Source organism: Anthonomus grandis, chromosome 8 (assembly GCF_022605725.1).
Source record: "Anthonomus grandis grandis chromosome 8, icAntGran1.3, whole genome shotgun sequence".
NCBI classification, from domain to species: Eukaryota; Metazoa; Arthropoda; class Insecta; order Coleoptera; family Curculionidae; genus Anthonomus; species Anthonomus grandis.
In genome coordinates this window covers 10,516,247-10,538,264 of record NC_065553.1, presented here as the reverse complement: position 1 = coordinate 10,538,264, position 22,018 = coordinate 10,516,247, and the positions used below count along the sequence as shown (strand labels likewise).

The 22,018-nt window shown below is 27.9% G+C and overlaps 1 protein-coding gene across 3 annotated transcripts in view; it reads right to left on the bottom strand.

Moving 5' to 3' along the window:
* LOC126739170 (uncharacterized) overlaps positions 1–22,018 on the bottom strand; it is a 154,315-nt gene that overhangs the window by 40,402 nt on the left and 91,895 nt on the right. For all 3 annotated transcript variants that reach the window (XM_050444730.1, XM_050444729.1, XM_050444728.1), the window contains one exon: positions 19,306–19,381. In XM_050444730.1, the coding sequence (XP_050300687.1) occupies positions 19,306–19,381 (76 nt within the window). The remainder of the gene's footprint in view (positions 1–19,305; positions 19,382–22,018) is intronic.

Below are 22,018 nucleotides of genomic sequence, written 5' to 3'. Positions count from 1 at the left end.
AGTTATCTATAAAATATTGGAAAAGGAGAAAGATCTTATGTAACTCAAAAAGATGTTGAATGAATATTTTATTATTATAAAAATGAAGTAATAATTAATGCCCTGTGAATTATGTATATATAGCTAACTATAGCTTGAAAATGCTGCATAAACCACACAGTCAAGTAAAATTATAATAGATGTGATTACAAAATCATAAATAAATTTAAAAAAATATATGAATAAAATTGGTTAAAAAAAGTAGCCAATAAAAACAACCTAACCTTCTAAGAAAAAAAAACTATTTTGGTAAAGCATGTTATTAAACATAAAACAATAATGAATACCACAAGAATTTAATAAAAGCAATAAATAAAAAACTAACTTCAAAAATAGGACCAACAAGCTTCGAAATATTTTAAAAATAATTTTTTTGAAGCCTTTAAATAAAACAAATAATTTAAATGTAATTGCATATTTAAAATAAATTGCTCACTAGGTTAAGAGAAGACAAAAAATAAATAAGCGTAATACAAGATAACTTAGTGTCAGTGAATAACGGTATACTAGAGACAGGAGTTTTTTCAACGACAAAATAATACTAGAACTGGAAATATAAAAAAAATATGTGTAACTCTAAAATGACATAAAGGGGAAAAAACTAATTAAGTAAAACAAGTATAACAAACAAATAGCTCGAAAATGTATTTATTACCTTTGCAACAATAGGGAAGAAGCTAGTTTGAAAAACAAGAACAAAAACAAGAATAAGCCAACAAAAATTTATGCTGAATAAAAAACAAAGATTTTTCATAACGTAAAAACAATTTGCAATAAAAATAATAAATAAATTATAAAGAATTCAAAATAAGTCAATAAGCACATTTATTCATTTGGGAATTACACACGGAAAAGTCATATTAAACGAGTAAAAAATAACTAGAATTTTGAATATTACTTAATTAAAAAATTATGTAGAAAGTAAACTTGTGAAAAAGTAATAGTTCGACATTATTTGTGAAAAAAATTAAAAAACAATTTAGGACAAAGATGCCATAATTATATCTAAAGAAATACATTAGTGCAGTCACAAAATATCAGAACTCTTTATTATATTATAAGAAGTTTTCATATAATGCTGTAGTTCATAAAAATAGGATACCTACTAAACTTTTGAACCTTTAGAACTTTAAAACATATTCCTTAAATAAAGAGATAAAATCTTTCTTAAGCATAGTGAAACTATAACTCTTATTAATAAAATTTATAAAAAATCAGTTTTTTAAATCTAAAAATATCATTTGATTACGCCTCAAATGATATAATTTAAATGATCCTGGTTATTCTAAGCCCTAATAGTATGATAAAGAAAACCATCATTCGTTTATAAAAAATCGAGATAATATTCCATAGAAGATATAAGCAAGGGTATTACTTTTAAAATGTCTACTCAAAAATAATTGCTTTTTATGAAAAAATACTAAATTAAAGAAATATTTAATAGCCCATTTAAAAAAGGGATATTAAACAGTTAAAAAATTACCAGCAATAATTCAAAGTTGTCAAGTTATAGCCGGTAAATCTCGCTTTCTTAATTGCGTTCCTCTAGGAAAGGAAACTGGGGGCTTAAGGGTAACTGGGAACCACACTGGGGCCCAGTTTTATTTCCGTTTCCCATAATTAAAGTTACATTTTTGGAAATAAATTACTTTAAAGCCTTTCCGGCTGTTTAACTCCCTTAAGTAACCTTGAAGAATCTCTCCAGGGAGATAAACGAAGAAACCCTAGAATAAGTTGTGAATATTTAAATAGTAGACTATACGACTAAATGCATTTAAACTTTGAAATTAAGGGCGAGCGTATTTCGAAAATACGAAAATGAAATTATTATTCACTGTGTTGATGCTATTTCGCTAGGGCACACAGCATTTATTTCGGTGACAAGACCATCTACCTTGATTATAATTAAATTCGCTCGAGAATATACCTAAATTATTTTACTGACCCTTTTTTTAATTTTTAAGGTCCTTTGTGAGCATATCTTAACTTCCAGTTTTTTATGCTAAAATAAAATAAAACATTGAAACTGAGAAAAAGGCAATCTTTATATATAGATTTATATATATATATATATATATATATATATATATATATATATATATATATATATATATATATATATAATTTTTTTTTGCCCAGCTTGTTTCCTCTTAATAAAAGAAGAACGAAAAATAAAACTGTCAACTATGAATCCGAGTGCAAATTAAGAAACAATTTGTCTTATCGGACAGTTTCTTAGATAGCATGAAAAGTCTATTTTCTGCCTTTTTCCCCATGATAAAAGCTACGTTTCGTGACAAAGCTACATTTCGGTAAAATTTTTTGCTCTTTTAAAACCAGCTTTACAAATAGCAATGCCTTACAATAAAAAATCTTTAAATTAAAAATATTATAAATATATTTCAATATTATGTATATTATTTACTAAAAAATTAAGGCCAAATTAATAAGCAAATAAAGTTTTTTCTTATCAAATGTACCCTGTTTAGAAATACGTCAGTAACTGAACATTAAAGGATTTTGAGTTTTGTAAGCCATTAGCTGCAGTTTTGTTTTTCTAATAACCATTCAAAAGCACCAAAACTAAAATTCTCTATTTATTAAGCTTAGTGGCTACCCTTTTTGAATTCTGTTCGTTTAAAGTTTAGTGAAAAGGCTGAACTTTACGAATTAAATCTGCAAAATAACGTAATATTCCAATTAAATGAGCCTGCAACTGCAAAATCTTACTGCCTTATTTACTGATACATAAATATAATTTATTAGCAAGAATTAGTAACTAATTGCAAACCTACTTTGAATATTTGGTAACAAAAATCTAATGCATAACTTAAATGTATATGAATCTTTTTTCTGAAAAATGTTTTATTTAAAGTCTTAATCTGATGTGAGTCTAAATTAAAGTTAGACTAATGTCAGATGAGAATATATGTTAGTATAAAGTATAAATATATAATATATTAAATTAAAAGACCTAATAGAGTTTTCTAAAAATAAAATTTGAATCTACTTTTATTTAGCTATCTACTTTAAGGCAAGAAATATGGTATACTACAGGATGCAGTTCTGCAGTATAAAATGGTAAAACTGTTTTAAAAATTATCTTTAATTGTAATAAAATTTTGTCAACTAAAATTCGTTGATGTTTTTACACTTGCACTGACATCATATCTTGTGAATATTGACTGGAAATCGGTAAAAATTTAAACAAAGATAGTAATACATAAGATTAATATATGACTTGGATAAAAGGAATCTTAAGTCTATTAACATGCTGAAACAAAAAGTTTATATTAAACATTTATAACATAAAAAAAATTTAATTAAAATATTTGATTATAAATTGTGATATAAATTTTAAATTATGAGTTAGTGATTTTGAGGTATAAATCTAATTTTGGTACTTATAATGCAGGTATGAGAGCTTTATTCTAAAATTGCTTGACTGAAATTAGGTTCTTAAAAAGTTGACATTATCCACTACATTCAATTAATGAAAAAATAATTATTACCATTACTAGAACAATTTTTTTTTTAATTTCTTTTAAACAACTAAAAAATAGATTTACGATAACAAATTAGTTCTATAAAGTTTTTTTTTTCAAATTCTACAAAATTTTATTATCACAATTCTGTTTAATTTACGACTCCTACTAAAATATACTTTTATTCAGGAATAACTAAAATATTTGTTAATGTAAGGAGTTTTTTATTGATTAACAAAAAAAAACATTTTTTTTCTAACATTTACTATACGGAATATAGCCCTTGATTTTTCAATTTAACTCTGAATCACCCGGTATATAAACTTTTACAATCAACTCAATAATTTTGCCTGAAACCGCTGATTTTTACTGTACTCTTTCGAATCCATTTGTTAGTCTGGATCAGATAGCACTTCCTACGAGACTTCGATACTCCTAAAGTTCACTAAATAGAAAAGACACTTAAAATAAATTGCTGCTAGTGTGCCTTAAAATTTTATTTTATGATATAATAAGATTTATAGACTTGCTTTATTTAATATACTTTTTTTATGAACAAATTAATAATAAGCTTAAAATGTAGTTTTTAGACAACAGCTTATATGTTATTTAGATAAAATGTTAATTTCTAAAATTTGAATTTATCATATTAAAATCAGTAAGCTTTTTAATTAATAATTTGCCATAATATATGTGAAAAACTTTTAGGGATATAAGCGAACTAGTAATTACTGCACAAATTAGATTTATCAAAATTTAGTTAAATATGGCCTAAAACCACTGATTACCATTGAGCTAGAGAAGTTAATGAATCAAAATTAAACTATTGCCTATTCTGTATATCGAATTAATTAATTGTTTTAACTTATTGAATATATCTAGTTTTTTTTATTAAAGTTTTGGCAATAAAGAAGCATCTACTTTGCAGATATCTAAATAAAATCAAGCAAATTGAAAATTGCAATCCTCGAAAAAGGGTTTTGCGGTTGATATATATCTCAAATTTTGAAATCTTTAAGCTTTTTAATTTTGGTCTTGCTATAGAAGTTTTATAGTTTAAAAGCGCACTGTACTGGACGCTGCTCTAGGAATCGCTTTATAGAATCCCAAAAAAGATCCAGTATTTGGGTATATACCGGATATAATAAAATAAAAAAAACTCTCCAGAGAGTTTTTATTGTTCTACTTATTTCTATTTATATATTGTTCTCCAGAGAGTTTTTATTGTTCTACTTATTATTTTTTTATGTCCATAACTCTTGTCCATCATCAGCTTTAAAGAAGTTTGATAACTTTACTTTGGTCAAAAAATGTCCATTGTAATTTATCAGATTCATGTTTATGTTTAAAATTTCGGTTATCATTATCAACTACCTTCTTATGGCTTTCTTTTTTGATTTTTTTAAAACGCTGTGGCTGAGTGATTAGTTATAGAACTAACTTTAAGATAGACTCTGCCGTTATTATATTTATTTAAAAACTTAAACTAGTAAATTTAAGGTTTTAGTCTAACATTTAAATAAAATTTTAATCAGGTTAAACTGCTGAAGGGTTATTTTTGTTTAGGGTAATATTATAACCTCGTATTTTTAAAGAAAAAGCTATTTAACTTACTTGTTTGGTAAATCTCTTTCAGAAGAAACGGTAGATTAGAATTTCTAAATCTCAGAGAAATAATTTGGAATTAGGCTTGGGATTAAAGTTGTAAGATGGTGAATATACTAAGACCACTACATAATGAAGAATAGCAACAAGGATCATAGTTTAGTTTGTAAAAGAATCAATTTTCCTTAGTAGTTATCTGCTACCTGGACAAATTGGAGGCAATTTGCAAATTGTTGCTGATCAGAAGGAATCTGCGCTTGGTAATAACTGTCAAGTAAGAAAATGGTTATTTGTTTAAACTGAAACTAAGCACATGTCCACACATACTTTGCAGTTGTCCTGCTTTTTCAACAATGCAGTCAGATTTTTCACTATATTTATCCTTTTTTGGCGGAATCAGAGGATTTCTTTCTGGTACAAGAAAGGTACGTAATGCCCAAGGTGCAGCAGTAATTGGACTACACTAGGGATACAGATTTATTACCAAAAGAAAGCCTACAGTATTTTAAGTTTTAAATAAAAAAACACTCAATAGGCCATATAAAAAAACTTTCAGAAATATACGCTTTTATCGTATTAGAAGTATTTTTAGTTTTATTATGTTTGTTCTATATGGCGAAAAAATACACATTTTAGTAAGAAAATATTGCAGTTTTCAATTAAAAAAAAAAAACAGATTTTTATACTGTATGATATATTTTTGAAATAAATTGTCAATGCCTTCGGTTAATTGTTTCTACAGATTTACTAGTGACTAAAAATATTATTTATCTAAGCATTTAGGACGGAGACACTCTATTTACGCTTCTAGGGTCTTTCAGAGCGACTTTGAATAACGACAAACAAAAATATTAGACCAGGGTTTAAAAGATTCACATATAAGGATTGAATTAAGAATATTTAAATGAATTTTTTTACCTAATTTTAGAATTCTATTTAATAAATTTTTTTGGTCCATTTTTATAACTCGAAACTTAGTAGAAAAAAAAGAGAATTTAGTAGTGCTACATTATTTAAAATAGTCTTTTAATTATAATAATTTTATAAATAATTCTTAAAAAATATTTATATTATCGGAATTTTTTAATTAAATTGTGTTAATGAACATATACTATGAAGTGACATATACTATGTCGTACGTCTTTATTGATTCTTTGTCAACTTCATTATCTTTTTTATTTCGATTATTCTCATTTATGAAAATGCCTGTCAATGTTTTTAAATTAATGTTCGTGTTTTTATATCTTTATTGCCGTAGTAACAGTATGAAGTTGGTTGATAATAAGCAGTGTCCGCATATGCAACTGCCTAAATTTGGCACAGTCCTTACACTATCTTCCATGATAATCTTATTCATGTGATAAGTCTAAAATTATCAATTTGCACTACTATTAAAGCTGTTAAGTATTTTTTACTTAATCTACTAATGGCATCTGTTATGTTTTTTTTAAGGTTCGATATAAATTCTTTGACAGGGATAGGACCTAGCAACCAATCCTAGTCATATTTAGATATTAATATTTTTATGTATTAGTTGCTATTCTATTATCCATCTTCTAATCACCACAGATTTCACTAGCACCTAATGTGGATTTATCTAGGATTACAGTTAGTTCAGCTACTGATACAGCCTTTTCCAGTAATGATAACGGTGTAGAGTTTGGTGTATGCCATCTTTCCTAGGTACAAAGTTTGTCCAGTAGCTCATGACAGGTGAAAGTTTACAGATGCCGAGAATGACTTACGTAGATAGAGATACAGACAAATTAAACTAAGTATAACCCCTATGACAAATATTAGTATTATTCTAAACGTACACCTGGATAATATGTGTCTGAAATCTGTATAGTTTAGTCAATTGTTGACCTTGTTTTACTACATGAGAGTAATTACATAAGTATTATTGTGACATCTATTATATGATTTAACGTTTATAAAAACATTGTAAATTACTGTAAAACTTAATTAAATTTGTAATTCTTGTGTAGTTTTTGTCACTCTAAAAAAATGTCTTTGAAAATGTAAAACGGCGTTAAAGTCGCTTTTTTAGCAGAAACCATAGTTAAAAATGTTTGCACTAAATTTTTATGAATTTAGGTTGTTGAACGATGAATATTGGTCTTGTTTCATTGTGAAATAGTTGTGCTCAACTTGTTCTGCTAAAAAAGCCACTTCTATTATGCATTGAAAAAATTTCAAATTTTTGTAATGCATAATTAAAGTGACTCTTTTAGCGTAAGTCATCAGAAAAAGGATCAAACTATGCAAGTAACTTTAATTGAAAAAAAATATATTGTTTTTAGCTTTAAATCAAAAAGATTTATTTTCTTGTTAATGTAAACAATTCCTTTATTAAGACTATTTAACTATTAGCCAAAAAAAAACATACATACGTACCACTTACGTCTTGATAAATTCTGACAACTATAATATAATACACCATGTTGGAAAATATATTTAAAGTCATTTGAAAAATAGATATTAATTACAGCTTTCAGGTAGATAAACCTAAAAATCATTTATGAAATAACTATTAGTCATAGCATGCTAATCAGAAAAAAGAGCTTTTTACTAAATAGTCGATGAACCTTAAAATTCATAGCTAAGTATTCTATTATGTCCAAGGACAACAAATTTGAAAGTGGTTTCCCTTATGCATTATTATCCATTATACAGATAATGATGTAATGTCTTTCTTGACTGTGATGGGTATTTTAAATTTTTATCAGTAAAGTAAAGGTTGCTGTAAATTCCATAAATTTTTTTAAACATTACAATTAAAAATATTAGCTAAAAAAATTAAATTGACGCCAATGTTGCAATTAATGCTATCTTCTAAAATCAAGTTACTAATAAACAACTTATAGAAGTATCATACGGGGTATGACGTTATAAATAAATACATATATATATAATTAAACAAACAACCGTGCAACATCTATATTGACTAGAAAGTTTCGGAGAATAGCTTACCAAAGCTAACCAAATAAAAGTTTGTATTTTCACCACCAATATTCAGCTTACGAGGGTATGATCGTATCGGTATTTTATCATGGAAACTAATTTACCAACAGACGTGTTTCAACAAGGATCCGACAAACTAATTATTATTTGTTTGTAACACCTCTGCCCTCTAATGTCATCAACAGAACAGCTTTGTGTTCATTAAGGTGAATGATTTTATGGTTTCGCTTTATAACTTCTGCATACAAATTCGGCTTTACAGCTTGTATATTCAATATGCTTGCCAAAAGTCATTTGGCAACAGGCAAAAAGTAGTTAGAAAATTTTATGCACGATTTATAAATTTCCATTTTCTTTTTATGCGTTGGCTACTTTCCAAAAGTTGTATAAAAATTTCATAAAGATTAAGCATATTTCATTTTTTCTTAGTAATAAAAAAGTAAAATAAATTAAAACGTTTCTTTTTTGTATCTCGTCCTTTTCCAGCCATCAGACAAAATTAAATTCATCAGTCAAATTATTTTTTAATCAGTCTCCTAAAAGATTGACAAAGGGAACGTGACAGGCGTGAACGTTATTCATTTATTTAGAAAACGTAATTCTTATTAAGGTTTCCACCGTTTTTCTTTCAGTCGTAATGTTTTTTTTTTCTTTTTTAATCATTAGCCACACCATATACCTATTGTTCAGCTTCAGTATAATTGAACTTATAAATTAAAGTGTCAAATTATTTTTATTAATTGATTCATTGAATGGAGAATTAGTGGTATTTATTAAGAAAATATTAACTTAATGAGACAAAATACGAAAAAAATGTATACCGACGTGATTTATTACTTAATGTTGATTGGTACAAATTGTAAAAAAGCATAATTGTCTGTGCATTAAAGAAAGTTGCATGTATTTAAAAAACATGTTACAAATTTTACGTGCTAAAATATCCTTATAAAATTTGCAGTAACACGACATAAATTTTTAAACAAAAAATCTAAGTGTTTTTATTTCAATTTTTGTGTACCTGGAAGTGGAAGATTCAAGTACTAAAGATAAGTTAGAAATTTTATTTAATAAAGTTGAGTTTCTTAGTTCAGTTACTTTCTTGTTATATTTAAAAAAATTAATTTAACTAAAAAATATTCCACAATATTAAAAAGTAGAAACGAGCCTTTTTCTAAATAGCAATATTATTCAGTAGCTACTTCTTTATTTACAGGACTTTTAAGATAATTTTTAATATAGAAAAAAGGTTGAAATTGCAAGATCCTAAATGAAGTGAATGGGTCTTTAACCCCAAAAGGAATTATTTAGAGATTCAACATTTTAAGGAAATATAATTTTTGTACTTTTTTATGATCAAAATACGATATAATTTTACAATAGGTCTTAAATGTTAACCTTTGTGAATATAAGGTTAATTTTTTAATATTTGTTAAATTATTACCAAATATCACATTTCTAGGAATAAGTCCCTGAAAAAAAAATTAAAAAACTTTAATAAATTTATTGAAAATAGTTCTGTCCTAGGCATGATAATATTCAAGTAAAAGCGCTTAAAGGTATTTCTAATTTTCTTGTATGACCTTCGTGAGTATTCATAAATAAAATTTTTGCTTAATGAACATTTTTTTATAAATCATGCTTCATTACGAATACAAAGAACTATGGGGCAATGTTCTTAATATGCAATGTTATTAATATTGTAAGAAAGCTATAAAAATTTAAATGTGAATTACTTTATATAAATAAAATAATTTTAAATACATGTATAGTTTTGTTTTATAGAACGTGTTTATACTAAATATGAAGCATATACTAGTAGGTTTTATATAGAAAGTCATTAATTTAGGTCGGAAGCTATATATCTCGATTTGGCAAATGCTTTCGATATGCTCCTATATGATCGACTGTATGAAAAGATGGACTGCTACAAGATGAGAGGAATAGACTTGGGTAATATATATGATTTTTTTTAATTTAAGGCAATTACTCTATTTTTAGCTCTGAGAACGAATTATGTATAGGAGTTTAGGGTTTTACTACTCCACTCCCTAAAGTTAATTTATATATTTATGTTTCCAAGCTTTCACATTTAATAATTTTAAATTTAGTTTCTTTATTGCGTTTCAGTTTGCTACAGTTAAACTGTCAAATTATATTTGCACAATTTCAACCGTTTATCTTTTTCCATGCCATAAAATTTAATACGACAAAACTCAAATATAAGAACTATCCAAACGCGACTCTAAGGCGTCCCGACGCTGACGCGACGTCTGAACAGTAATTGCCTCCGTTTAGCGTCTATCCGATCTACCAACTAAACAGTTAATACAATATATTTTTTTTTAACTTTTAGGACAGCATAATACAAAATGTTGAAGTTATTTAGTTATCCTATTCAGGATGTCAATTTGAAAAAGTCCTCCCTCTGTATTTTTGCCCCTGTATAAAACTTATAAATTTCCAAAAATACGTCAAATTAATTTTTAGGGGAAAGTAATAACTGCATAGCATTGTAATAAAAAAGAATATAAAAAAGTAATACAAGGTAACTTAATTTATAAAATGTTTAAAATGTTGTCCATTCTTTTCCAAATAGTAATAAAGTCTGCTCTTTTTTACCACCACGCAGCTGTGATTCTTCTTTTTCAATATTCCAAATCACTAGGTTGTATCTTAAAAACAACTGATTTTAAATGCCCCTATAAAAAATAATCTTAAGGTTCGGAAACGGGTGATCGTGGTGGCTAATAAATTGCTTATCGTCAATCAAACCATCTGCCAGGAAATCTATCATTTAGCCCCTTTTTACCCGGAAAAAAATAGAGACTAGGTAATACTGGATCTATAATAGATCTTCCGAGAATACCAGCCCAAACATTTATCTTCTCTGGAAACTGTGTGTAACCTTCTCTAAAAATTCGCGGATTTTCCTTACTCTAGTAGCGACAATTTTCTTTGTTGACATTTCCATGTAAAAAACTGAACACTCATCAGTAAAACAAAAACTCTGTAAAATATTTTGGTTTTTGTTTACAAAATTAATAATTATTTAACAAAACTCAATTTTTTTTATTAAAATCGTCATGAAAAAGCTGTTGACTAATTTTCATTTTATACGGGTGAAACTGATGTAACTTTAGTGCTTTTCTTACTGTTTCGTAAAACATTCCTACCTGATGTGAACACTGCGAAGTGATGTAGAGGACTCTGCATTAAAGGTGCCTAAATCTTCAAGTTGTGCAGCTTCTTCTTCCAAAACACGACGATTACTTCTTTTTTTATTTGTAACCGAACCAGATTCCATAAACTTAGCAATTAATTTTAAAACAGCATTTTTTTTAAATACTTAAGAGCACATAACGCTTGACTTTTTCAAGTTTTTTTGACAACTTTTTAACTAATTATCATGACTAAAGTGATTACAACGCAAGTACTAGTTCAAGAAATCTATCATGTTTGCTTGATTTTTCGCAAACTTCTCAATCAAAAGGTGGTCTATGCGGTATTTTTAAGAAGGTAATTAAAAGACCCTTAAAATGAGTACTACTCGACCTCGATCATTTTGATTTAAGATTTTAAAGGTTATGTTTGCTCTCACCAGAGGGCTGATGCAAATTAATTAAAAAATAACCTAAGCCAGTACTCCTCAAAAATAAATTTGGCATGTGTTTGGAAATTTTTAAGAGTGGTATTTTTTCAAATTAACAGCCTGTATACCAGACAAATTTTTTAAAAAATCATATAAATTTTAAATAGGAAAAATTTTATTCAATATTATTTTATTTAAAAAAAAATTTAATATAGCGATTTTTAAAACTTATTCGCTGTTTTCATTTTTGGTTCAGTAACTTTCACCCTTCTCGTTTTTCTGTGCGAGAGCTGCGATCCTCGGAATTGCCTCGCTTGCAAGTGATGGAGAAAGTTGTACACTTTTTTGTATTGTTTTGTTTGCCAGACGGGTGAAATTAAATTCATTAAATAAATTGCCCTTTAAAACATTTCTGACGCATCCAGACTACTAAAAATAAATGCAGGTTTTACGTATCCTAAAATATCAACAACTTTTAAAAATAATTTACAATTTTATTTATTATAAAGAGCTTGGTCCCTAGCCGGAAACAAATGGGAAAATTCTTTTGAATATTTTAGATGAAAAAAGTGAAAAACAAAAACAGCGAACTTCAGCCGAAAGTTTTCAAGTTAATAGCGAAACACATGAAGCCGAAAAAAACCTTGATATATATATCGTGATACGCGATATTTATTTTTCTCATATTTTCCTGCTAGCGGAAAATACAATTTCCTCCTTTTCGCCAGTCACAATTCATTCTGATAAATTGGTTCAAGTTTTTTACTCTGCGATCAACTGTTGCTACTCCCTGTAAATTTATTATGGGCCTTATTGCTTTGAAATTTTTCCCCGACTGACTCCTTGACAAGTGACATAATGGAAAAGAATTATTTGTTTTTTTTTCTACGAAAACCCCTAAGTAAATCTGAACATAGTTAATAATAATTTCTTCCGAATGCTTGCAATGCTATTAATTCTTTTAAATATAAAAGCATTAATTCTATTTCTATTTCTATAGTTCAAATTTTATGATTAAGCGTCATTTGCAAAATCGCAGCCTACTTATACAAAAATATTACGAATTACCCATACTTATTTATATCAAAAAGTAAATATTCACTAAGATACAGGGTGGTAAACTCATACAGTGGCTATATTATTTCATAAGTCTGGCCTCGTTCCACCCAATTCCCAGACAACACATTTAAAAGTTTCGTTAGTCGTAATTTGTTTAAGCCAATAATTTTATTTTAGTTGTTGATCCTATAATATATATCATTTATCCTATCATATTCCAATTATATGTAGTAAATGAATAAATAAATAAAGAAAGATAATTTAATTAGTATTTTTAGATTTTAAAAGGGTATACTATTAGAATAGAGTATACACTACTTAAATATAAACACTACACTAAATTGGTTTAAAATAACTATTTAGCAGTTTTCCATTTTTTTAAAACTATTATTTTCAAAAATATAATTAGTACAGTAAGTTTATAGAAAATATGTTTTTAATAAAATAGAATTTAAATTATTACTAAATTACTAATTTATTCTAAAACACGTCTTTTTATTAATAAGACTTTTGAAAGTGTAAAAGTTTTTAGTGACTTATATTATATACTTCTATTTAATACCATTTAGGTCAAGATATTAATTTCAAGTTCTTTGGTAGTCTTATTTTTATTAAATCAATAAGTAGGAATTAGAAAGCGGATAAAGAAGTTAAAGGCTAATCTTAGAAACTATAACTTTAAAAAAAATTAAATAAGAAAGGTCACTTTAAATAAAGTACTATAAGCTATAACCTGTAAGCTGTAAATATTTTAAGCAATAGTTATCAATTTCATACTAGTACTTCTACTATGCAGCTAAGATTCTTTAAGCGCCTCTTACAATATATCCGCCTGATTTATTCAAAATAAATCTGTTCCACTTTGACTAAAAGAATGTCGTTTACCCTTAAGCTAAATAACGGTTTTAAAATGCACCCTATTTCTTCAGAGAGAAAGGCAATAAAATTAAGGCTTCTTTTCACTCCTCAATTCAATCACAATGCCGGGGGATGTCAATGTAAAAAAAGGCATTTTTTTGAGGCCCTTTTAGTACAAGAAAATGTTTAAACTTATTAGATTAAAAAAAATTTAAGCAAAGTTAATTTTTAAAGGAATTTTCCCAAGAAGAGAGTATTTTAACTTATTTAAGAGCCATCAAAAATGCGATGCTCTCTTCGTATAGAAACCTAAACATTATTCTAAACGAGTAGCTTCAACTAGATGGAAAATGACGGAGGGCCTGCATAAAGAGTGCAAGAATACAATAGTAGCTAACTCTCCCTGAATCGAATATAAATGCAATAGCTTTTCTACTACTAAATGTTATATATAGACGTAAAGAGAGTTAAATGAGTGTCGAAAATTAAATTACGCAGAAAAAATACCACATTTATTTTAAAAAATATCCTTTATAAATATTTCCCTTGCAGTTCAAACAGATTTGATATTTATATACGCAAAAAACTTAATTTCTTAGGCGGAGTGTATCATCAATCAAGTTGTTGTTCTTCTTGAAACACTTTTTGCCGCTCTTTTGTATACATCCACTATGAAGGGAAAATCAAAACAACGATTGAGTGGTCTATCAAAAGCGAAATTTAACAGAAATTGAAAGCAGAGGCTTTTCCTAAATATTAAAAATTTGGTTTTAATTATTTATGATATTTTTTTTCAAATAGTATTTTTCCTAAATTAAATTTTCTTGAAAATACTTAGTAGTTTTTGTAGAAAGGCTTCATTGAAATTTAAACAATATTTAATTCAGATTTTAGCAACAAATACGCAATGCGTTTGTTTTCTTTGATGTCCACTTTAAAAATTTGACAATTATTGAGAACAGTTGCATTATCACATTCAGTTTACATAAACGTCAAAGATGTAACTAAGCTGGGGTACTTCTGAGAGCGAGGAAAAAACTAGGAAGAAAACAAAATCTCATTCTTCTTAATGTTTATCTGTATATTAACCTCCAAAAATATCTACCAGTTCTTTTCAGTTTAATTTTTTTTAAATAGCAGTTACCATATTTGCTTGATGAGAAGTGATAAAATACCGGTCGATTAAAGATTTATATATAATTCTGTATTTATATAATAACTCTGTTAGTATCAAATATAATTTTTCTAAATTATAATTGATACTAATATATAATTTTTCAAAATATAATACAAACACCAAAAAAATCAGATGAACAAAACGTCAAGCATAAGTATTATTTTACATCTAAAATGTATATTTGGAGTATATGGTTGGCTCACAATAATGTGTGACAAGGTTCCACTAAAAAGAATTCATTTTCATTTATGGCAACTAATAGGGCAATCAGGGTAATTGTGTAGCCAGACTGAATATGGCAATGAGATTAACTATACACCCGAAGAATAAAAAGTTCGCACCTTTATTTGTGACTTTTCTAATATAATATAGTAACATAGTATCGAATACGTTAATCATGATTCTTAGGGAAACATTTTTTTACCTATAGCCATTACAATATAGGCCAATCTCAACATGAAAAATTGTGTTACACTTTAAATAAGTTGGTCAATGTAGTAATAAGTGCTGAAAGTAGTGTTCATTGACCTACATGTAATAGGAAAGATTTTGTTCGAAGCTATTTTCATATTTTTAAGCATATTTTGAGTTATGTGTCTATACTTAGACCTAAACTGTTTTCAAAGATCTTGGAGTCTGACGTCCTACCTAAAATTTTACTTTTTAAATCCCCTAAAAAAGTAATCTAAAGGAATTGCATCCGGAGATCTTGCAGGCGCTTGATGGAACTTCGTCGATATGTAAAAACTTTCACACAGAAGTTACACATTGCGGTGATGCACCATCTCTATGGAATTGAATATAATTTTTATGAAAATTTACGTAATTTCCTGTTATTTTGGTAACTCGAGGCCCTACTGTATTTTCTAACATGTAAGTCTTGCCTGTCAAATTTGAAGACATAAAAAACGTCTTACAATAATGATGGTTGACTACAGAATATTGTCAGTATAGATTTTGAAACAAATGTGGATTCGAGTCACTCCAATATCGACAATCTCTCTACTTATCCTAGAAATAAATAACAAATAACATTATCTTTCGGAATTCCTTGTACTGTTCAGCGTGTATATCCTGATTATTAGCTAGTCGACGAATGCTGGGAGCTGTCAAAACAGTCTCGATGGCGATTACGGTGAATATTAAATATATCCAGTATATCGTTAATATTTTTGTCTGGATATAATGCATTAAGCAACCGGGTGGTAGCTATAATGATACTCACTGAGTAAAAGAGTTTTACTATTTCTCCCTAATTTTAAAATTAATAAATAATTTCTCAATATTTATTACAACTAGGTAGGTAACTTAATAGTTTGAAATCAGAGACCAAGTTTTTCAATGATATAGGATGACACTAACTCTATCATTATTATTTTTTCTTGTCCGATTTTTAATTATCAGTATTAAGTTCGTCGAATTTTAAATTTAAAAAAAATAGAAACTTTTATTTAAAAATCTAGAATATAGAGGGTGTCAAAATATTGCCGCAGTGCGTGAAAGTGTTGGCGAGAATCCGGGAACCCGTCATCGTGCACAGCAGTTGCACATTTCGAAGAGCACTACCCAACGAATTCTAACAAAAGATCTTCATTTACATGCCTATAAGATTCAATTGACCCAAGAATTAAAGCCAATGGACCATGCGACGCGCCGTATATTTTCTTCTTGGGTATTGCAAAAACAACAAATGGATATCGATTTTTCGAAAAAAATGTTGTTTGCCGATGAGGCACACTTTCACCTTAATGGCTTTGTTAATAGACAAAATTGCCGAATTTGGGGCGAAGAAAATCCTAGAGTCATTCATGAGAAGAAAATGCATCCATTAAGAGTCACTGTTTGGTGCGGACCTTGGACAGGTGGAGTAATTGGACCGTACTTCTTAGAGGACGAGGCTGAAAATGCAGTTAAAATGAACAGCGAACGCTATCGTAATATGCTCACTGAGTTTTTATGGCCTCAATTGGATGGTATGGATACGGGCGGTATATGGTACCAACAGGATGGTGCGATATGTCACACTACACGTAAAGCAATTCAATTATTTTCATTACGCCTGTGTATTAGTATAATAAACCTTTTCCAGTTGTTTCAACCGGAAAGTCAATACAATAATGGAATTATACAAGAAATTAAAGTTAATATATAAATCCCTAAGCTGCTCTAATCAGTACCTTATCTTAGTGTAGTTGCATATTTGTTCTATCTAGGGGAGAGCCCAACAAACTTACCCATAAATTCATATGTAGAGTTCATATCAAATGAATTTCGATGTACTTTACGTGTGTCATTATGTAGTTGTCGACCGTATAATTTTTCGACGTGGCAAACTAGCAATATGAGTTTATGGTTTTCGATTTCCGCCTCTGATTCTATTGGTAAATGATTAAAAGCTCTATATTTCTTAAGTTTAGTTTGTTAATTTGCGTTTTGTCGTTGAAATCAATTTTTGATTTACTAGGCTTTGAAACTCTTAATTTATTAAAAAAAAAATATTCTTTTCTGAAAAAATTAAGTAAAAGAGTACCTAACACATTTAATTATTTATTCACTTGCAGAATATTTACGTTTCAGGAAAATATTTGAAATCCCGCATTGCTGTATACGGTGACGTGAATCGGAGTTTATTTTGTATAAGCTATATAAAATATTAAGATTTTGTGTTATGCGAGAAGTATATTTTAAGCACTTAAGCAAGTTTTAACCGCTTATTTTTAAATCAAATTTCCTTTATTTTTAAATATTCCTTTGAATACGTTTTATCATACAAAAGTGTATGTTTTGGAATTAATATTACTAAAATATTTCCGGATTAACTAAAACTTTGAGTAAATTACTAATGAGTTTTCCCTTTACATTTTGTTTGTAAATCACTTTGCGGCATACGAGATGCATGTTAATAAATAGATCCAAACCTAATGGAATACTGCTAACCAAAGCTTGATAAATGGAGTAATTAAATTTTTTGTGAATTTCCATACTGGAGTGTATTAGTCAAAATACATACTTTTTTTATTTTAGGTTATCTACCTTATTCACTATCTTTTCTTTCTTCTTTTACTCCCTTTAATATTTCTTGTTTATTTTTTATTAATGCTGCAATATCACAGATCTTTCTATTCTTAAAATATGTTCGAGTATTTTTTGATATATTGTTTAATTAATTCTTGTTAAAGTTTATCTTATGATATTTAATTAAACTTCTGCCTATCTTTATGACCATTTAAATTTTTATAAAAAGCTGTATGTTAAAAATCTCATAGATTAAAAGACTAAAGAATTTACTTCTTTTAAAAGTACAAAATTAAAATCAAGAAAAGCGAAAAAAAAACAAAAAGTATGTATTATGCTGGAAGCTAAGTTAAAAGTAATTAGTAAAAAAATAACAATATTTTTAATATAACTGAGTGAAGTTCTTTAAAATAGTTGTAGATAAAATATGGGAGAAAACCATTAAAATAAAATAAACTAATAAATGATATTAAGGAAAAGAGCTTCATGAGAAATATAACAACTTCAAATGACAGGAAAGAAATGAAAAATAATATAGCAAAATAAGTAAACCTAGAAGAAAGGGTAACTGATAATGAACGTAATGCCTGGCAATCCTATCTGTGACTACGGAGCATAAATAAGAAGCACGCAGATGTAAATACAGCATGGCTGATATAATTCATAAATGCCTTATGGAACAAAGTACACAGAAATAAACGGAAAACTCTCGGATTTACTATAATTCGATATTTTTTAACACAACTAAATACGACGTGGCGGAATGTGGGACAGAGATCCCAATTTTCAAAATTAATTTTCTTTATTTTTTATTATTCTACAATATTACATTTTAAAAGAAGTTAACATTTTGCCTAATTCAATTGTTATTTGGCAAGAGAGCTCTCAGAAACATTGAAAATTTCTGTAGAAAATATTTTCCAAGCTGCTCATAAGATTGCCAAAAATAGGAAATAAAGCAAGAAACTTGTGCCAAAATTACCTCCTAACTTGATATTTTAAAGCATATTTCCACGTTTTTAAAAAGCTTACAGGAAATTGACGATTTTTTTTTTAATTTAGAAAATTAAGAAGAAAACGACAGTGGCTCATTTTGAGCAACCACAGAATAGTATTTTGGGAACTAGACAATGCTTCCATTTCAAAACAAACCACTCTTAATTATTTAAAAAAAAACACGTCAATCAAAATATACTATAGAGAGACGTTAAACTTTATATTTTACTGAGTTCTATCAATAGCCTCCTTACCTCCAGCTAACCTCACTTTCATATGTCAAATGAGAATTCCATTATGTATATTTAAAATGACTTTGTTTTTTTAAGAATTTATTGAGGGTGGTTTGTTTAGCACTGTATATTTATGGTATAATTAAAACCTATTCTTTATTTTATTAAGAAAATTAATTAAATAAATTTCATGAAATAAACTAGTTAGCCATTCACGTAATCAGCTAACCAAATCTTTCGGAACGTCCCTACTAACAAACAAAACAAATAAACTTTATTACTTACCGTGCAAAGCCTTCAAGTATGCCTTTCCGGCATTGATCATTTGCCGGGCCCCGGGATTGAACTTATCCAGGATATTCTGAAAGCAAAATTAACAGTTTTATTTGCCGGAAAGCGGATATTTGTTTTAAAGACTAAGTTTAATTTACATTTGGAGCTTGTCGAGGTAGTTAAAATAGTTTGCGAAAACTAAACAAGCGCGGGATCCAAAATGGACGGGATGGGAATCTCTGGGTCTTCGGCTGTTTAAATATTTTATGAGTTGCTCGTCTAAAGCCACAGATTTATCAACTGTTACAATAAAGACTGCCTTTAGAGAGATGTAATTGGTTGGATTGCGGCGAAATGAAAATTTAGTTTATTACAAATTAAATGAATATATTCAGATTAGGATAAGCATGTTTTACGCACATTTTCAGAATAAATTATAAATCATAATTATAACATTTTGTAAAACTAACCAATATAGAGATACATAATTATATTACAGATCGATCGGCACAACGAATTCGGAAACCATATAAACTCGAATTAATTTTATAATTAAATGATCGAGACTGGTAGGCAGGGTAGTGGTGTTAATACCATAATTTGAGATTTCAGAATAAAGTGATAATAAAACACAATTCTGTATTAAGGTATATTTGAACTATTATTATGAAAACGTGGTGGATATTCACTTAACTGCACCTGGCTTTGGGTTCCAGACTTGGCACGGTTGTTGGTGAATGTCTGATTTAACCAATGCAAGTAATGTTTATTGTAGTGACTGGTTGTGTGGTTAAATTACATGCGTAGTAAATTACAGAGTACAGTAACAGAAAAGTACGTTAAACCTAATCGTTAAACTAGTCAATTATGATTGAAGAACGGCCTTAAAATTTAAATAGGCTTACATATTTTTATTTAATTATGCTTATTAAATTTTCGATAAAATAAAATTTAAATCTACTACATTTTCATTAAAACTTTATATCTTATTCACCCGGTGTTAATTAAACTATCTTTTGCCAAAAACCTGACGGCTTGAACTTTGTTTCGAAAAGCGTCTAGATTTGTTTAAAACCGAGTTTAAATCAAGGTGGGGGGGCACGGAAACGGTGATGGAAATGAAGCAAGTTCGCATTGGAGCTGTTTGGGTTTTCTAATTAATGATGCCGGATATTCAGGCGTATTCTCGAGATCTGATGAGGATTGAAAATCGACAGTCGGCGACCGCAAATCGAGAAATACGGGGCTGAATTGAAAAAGCTTTGTTTTTGTTTAAGTGGGTTTATATGCCTTTTACTCTCTAAGCAATTTTGAACTTTAAGGAAAATAAAATTTCTCTTTGAATTTGTTAATCCACGAATTAAAATATTATTTCATAAATAATAAAAATATCATCTTAAACTTATTTATTTAACAACTGTTCCTATTTCTTAGCATTAAAACTAAATAATTATTTTTTAATCTTTTCCCTTATTACATGTATGCTTGTAAATTACGTATTATTTAATATTTAAAGCAAAATTACCACATTTGAAATAACAAATTAAAAAGACCATTTTAAATGTCTTCTATGTTTAATTTTTGCTCATTTACTGTTAGCCGACTCTTGCATAATTAGCTGCAAATTAAACAAAGAGTTGTTTACACCCCTTTTATGGGACGTAAAATTTTTCCAGAGTAGTTTTTAACCGGACAAGTGGTTTTCGTGAAATATACAACACGAAGGCTTGGTCTCGGTCGCTGATTGTCGCTTTGTGCAGAACCGAGGGCTTTTGGTCCCTTTGTGCTCTATTTAAAGTAAGAGTTTTTTGTGCATTTGAGCGTTTGTCGGCTTATGTTTTTTTTATATGCTTGAGTGAACCAGAGTTTAAAGTCATAAAAAAATACATGACAAATATAAAAACACTACTTACATCTTAAATATGTAATTTGAAATTATTGTTACCCTTGTTACCTTAAATTCTAATTTATTAGCAGAAAAATCTGCTGCGACAATCTAAAATATAACAGTTTGATTTTTTAACAGTTCCTGCAGATTTTAACTAATTTTCATTTGAGAATGGTATTTTAGACACCTTGGTAAATAATTGTTAGTAAAAAGCTTAAATAAAATGAGTAAAAAATACAATTTTTCAAACGTATGAAACTCAATGCAATTTTTTTGCCGTAGTAAAGTGTCTTTTACATTATATTTACAGTCATAGAATTTAATTTTATTTATTGTATAGAAATATTTAAAACTGCGGTAAAAAAATGCGCATAATGGACCATCATCAAGTATTTTTCAAAAATTTACTTTTTTTGTATCATCAGTACATTAAAGACTCTTGGTTGTTAGTCGCTATAAGGAGAATCTGAAAAATACTGCGTATTACATTTAGAAATTTACATTATAATACAGTAAAACTACTATATTTGTTGTTTGTTCTTCATGATTTAAAACTAATCATAAATTTTTTCGCAAACTATAATTGGAAAAAAGCATCTAGATTTTAGATTAAGTTCAAATTTACAGTATTTGAATATTTGTATATAAAAACTTTTAAAAGAACAACTATAGGAATTCAATACAAATATCTAAGTACAAAAAATGTAAAAATGAGCCATTTTATTAATCATAAAGGATCAAATTAACGATTTGAAAAAAAAATTCTCGCAATTAACTAAATAAATTGATGTTTACTGAAAAAAGAAAAATGTAGACAAAGCTCTGTATAATTTTTTT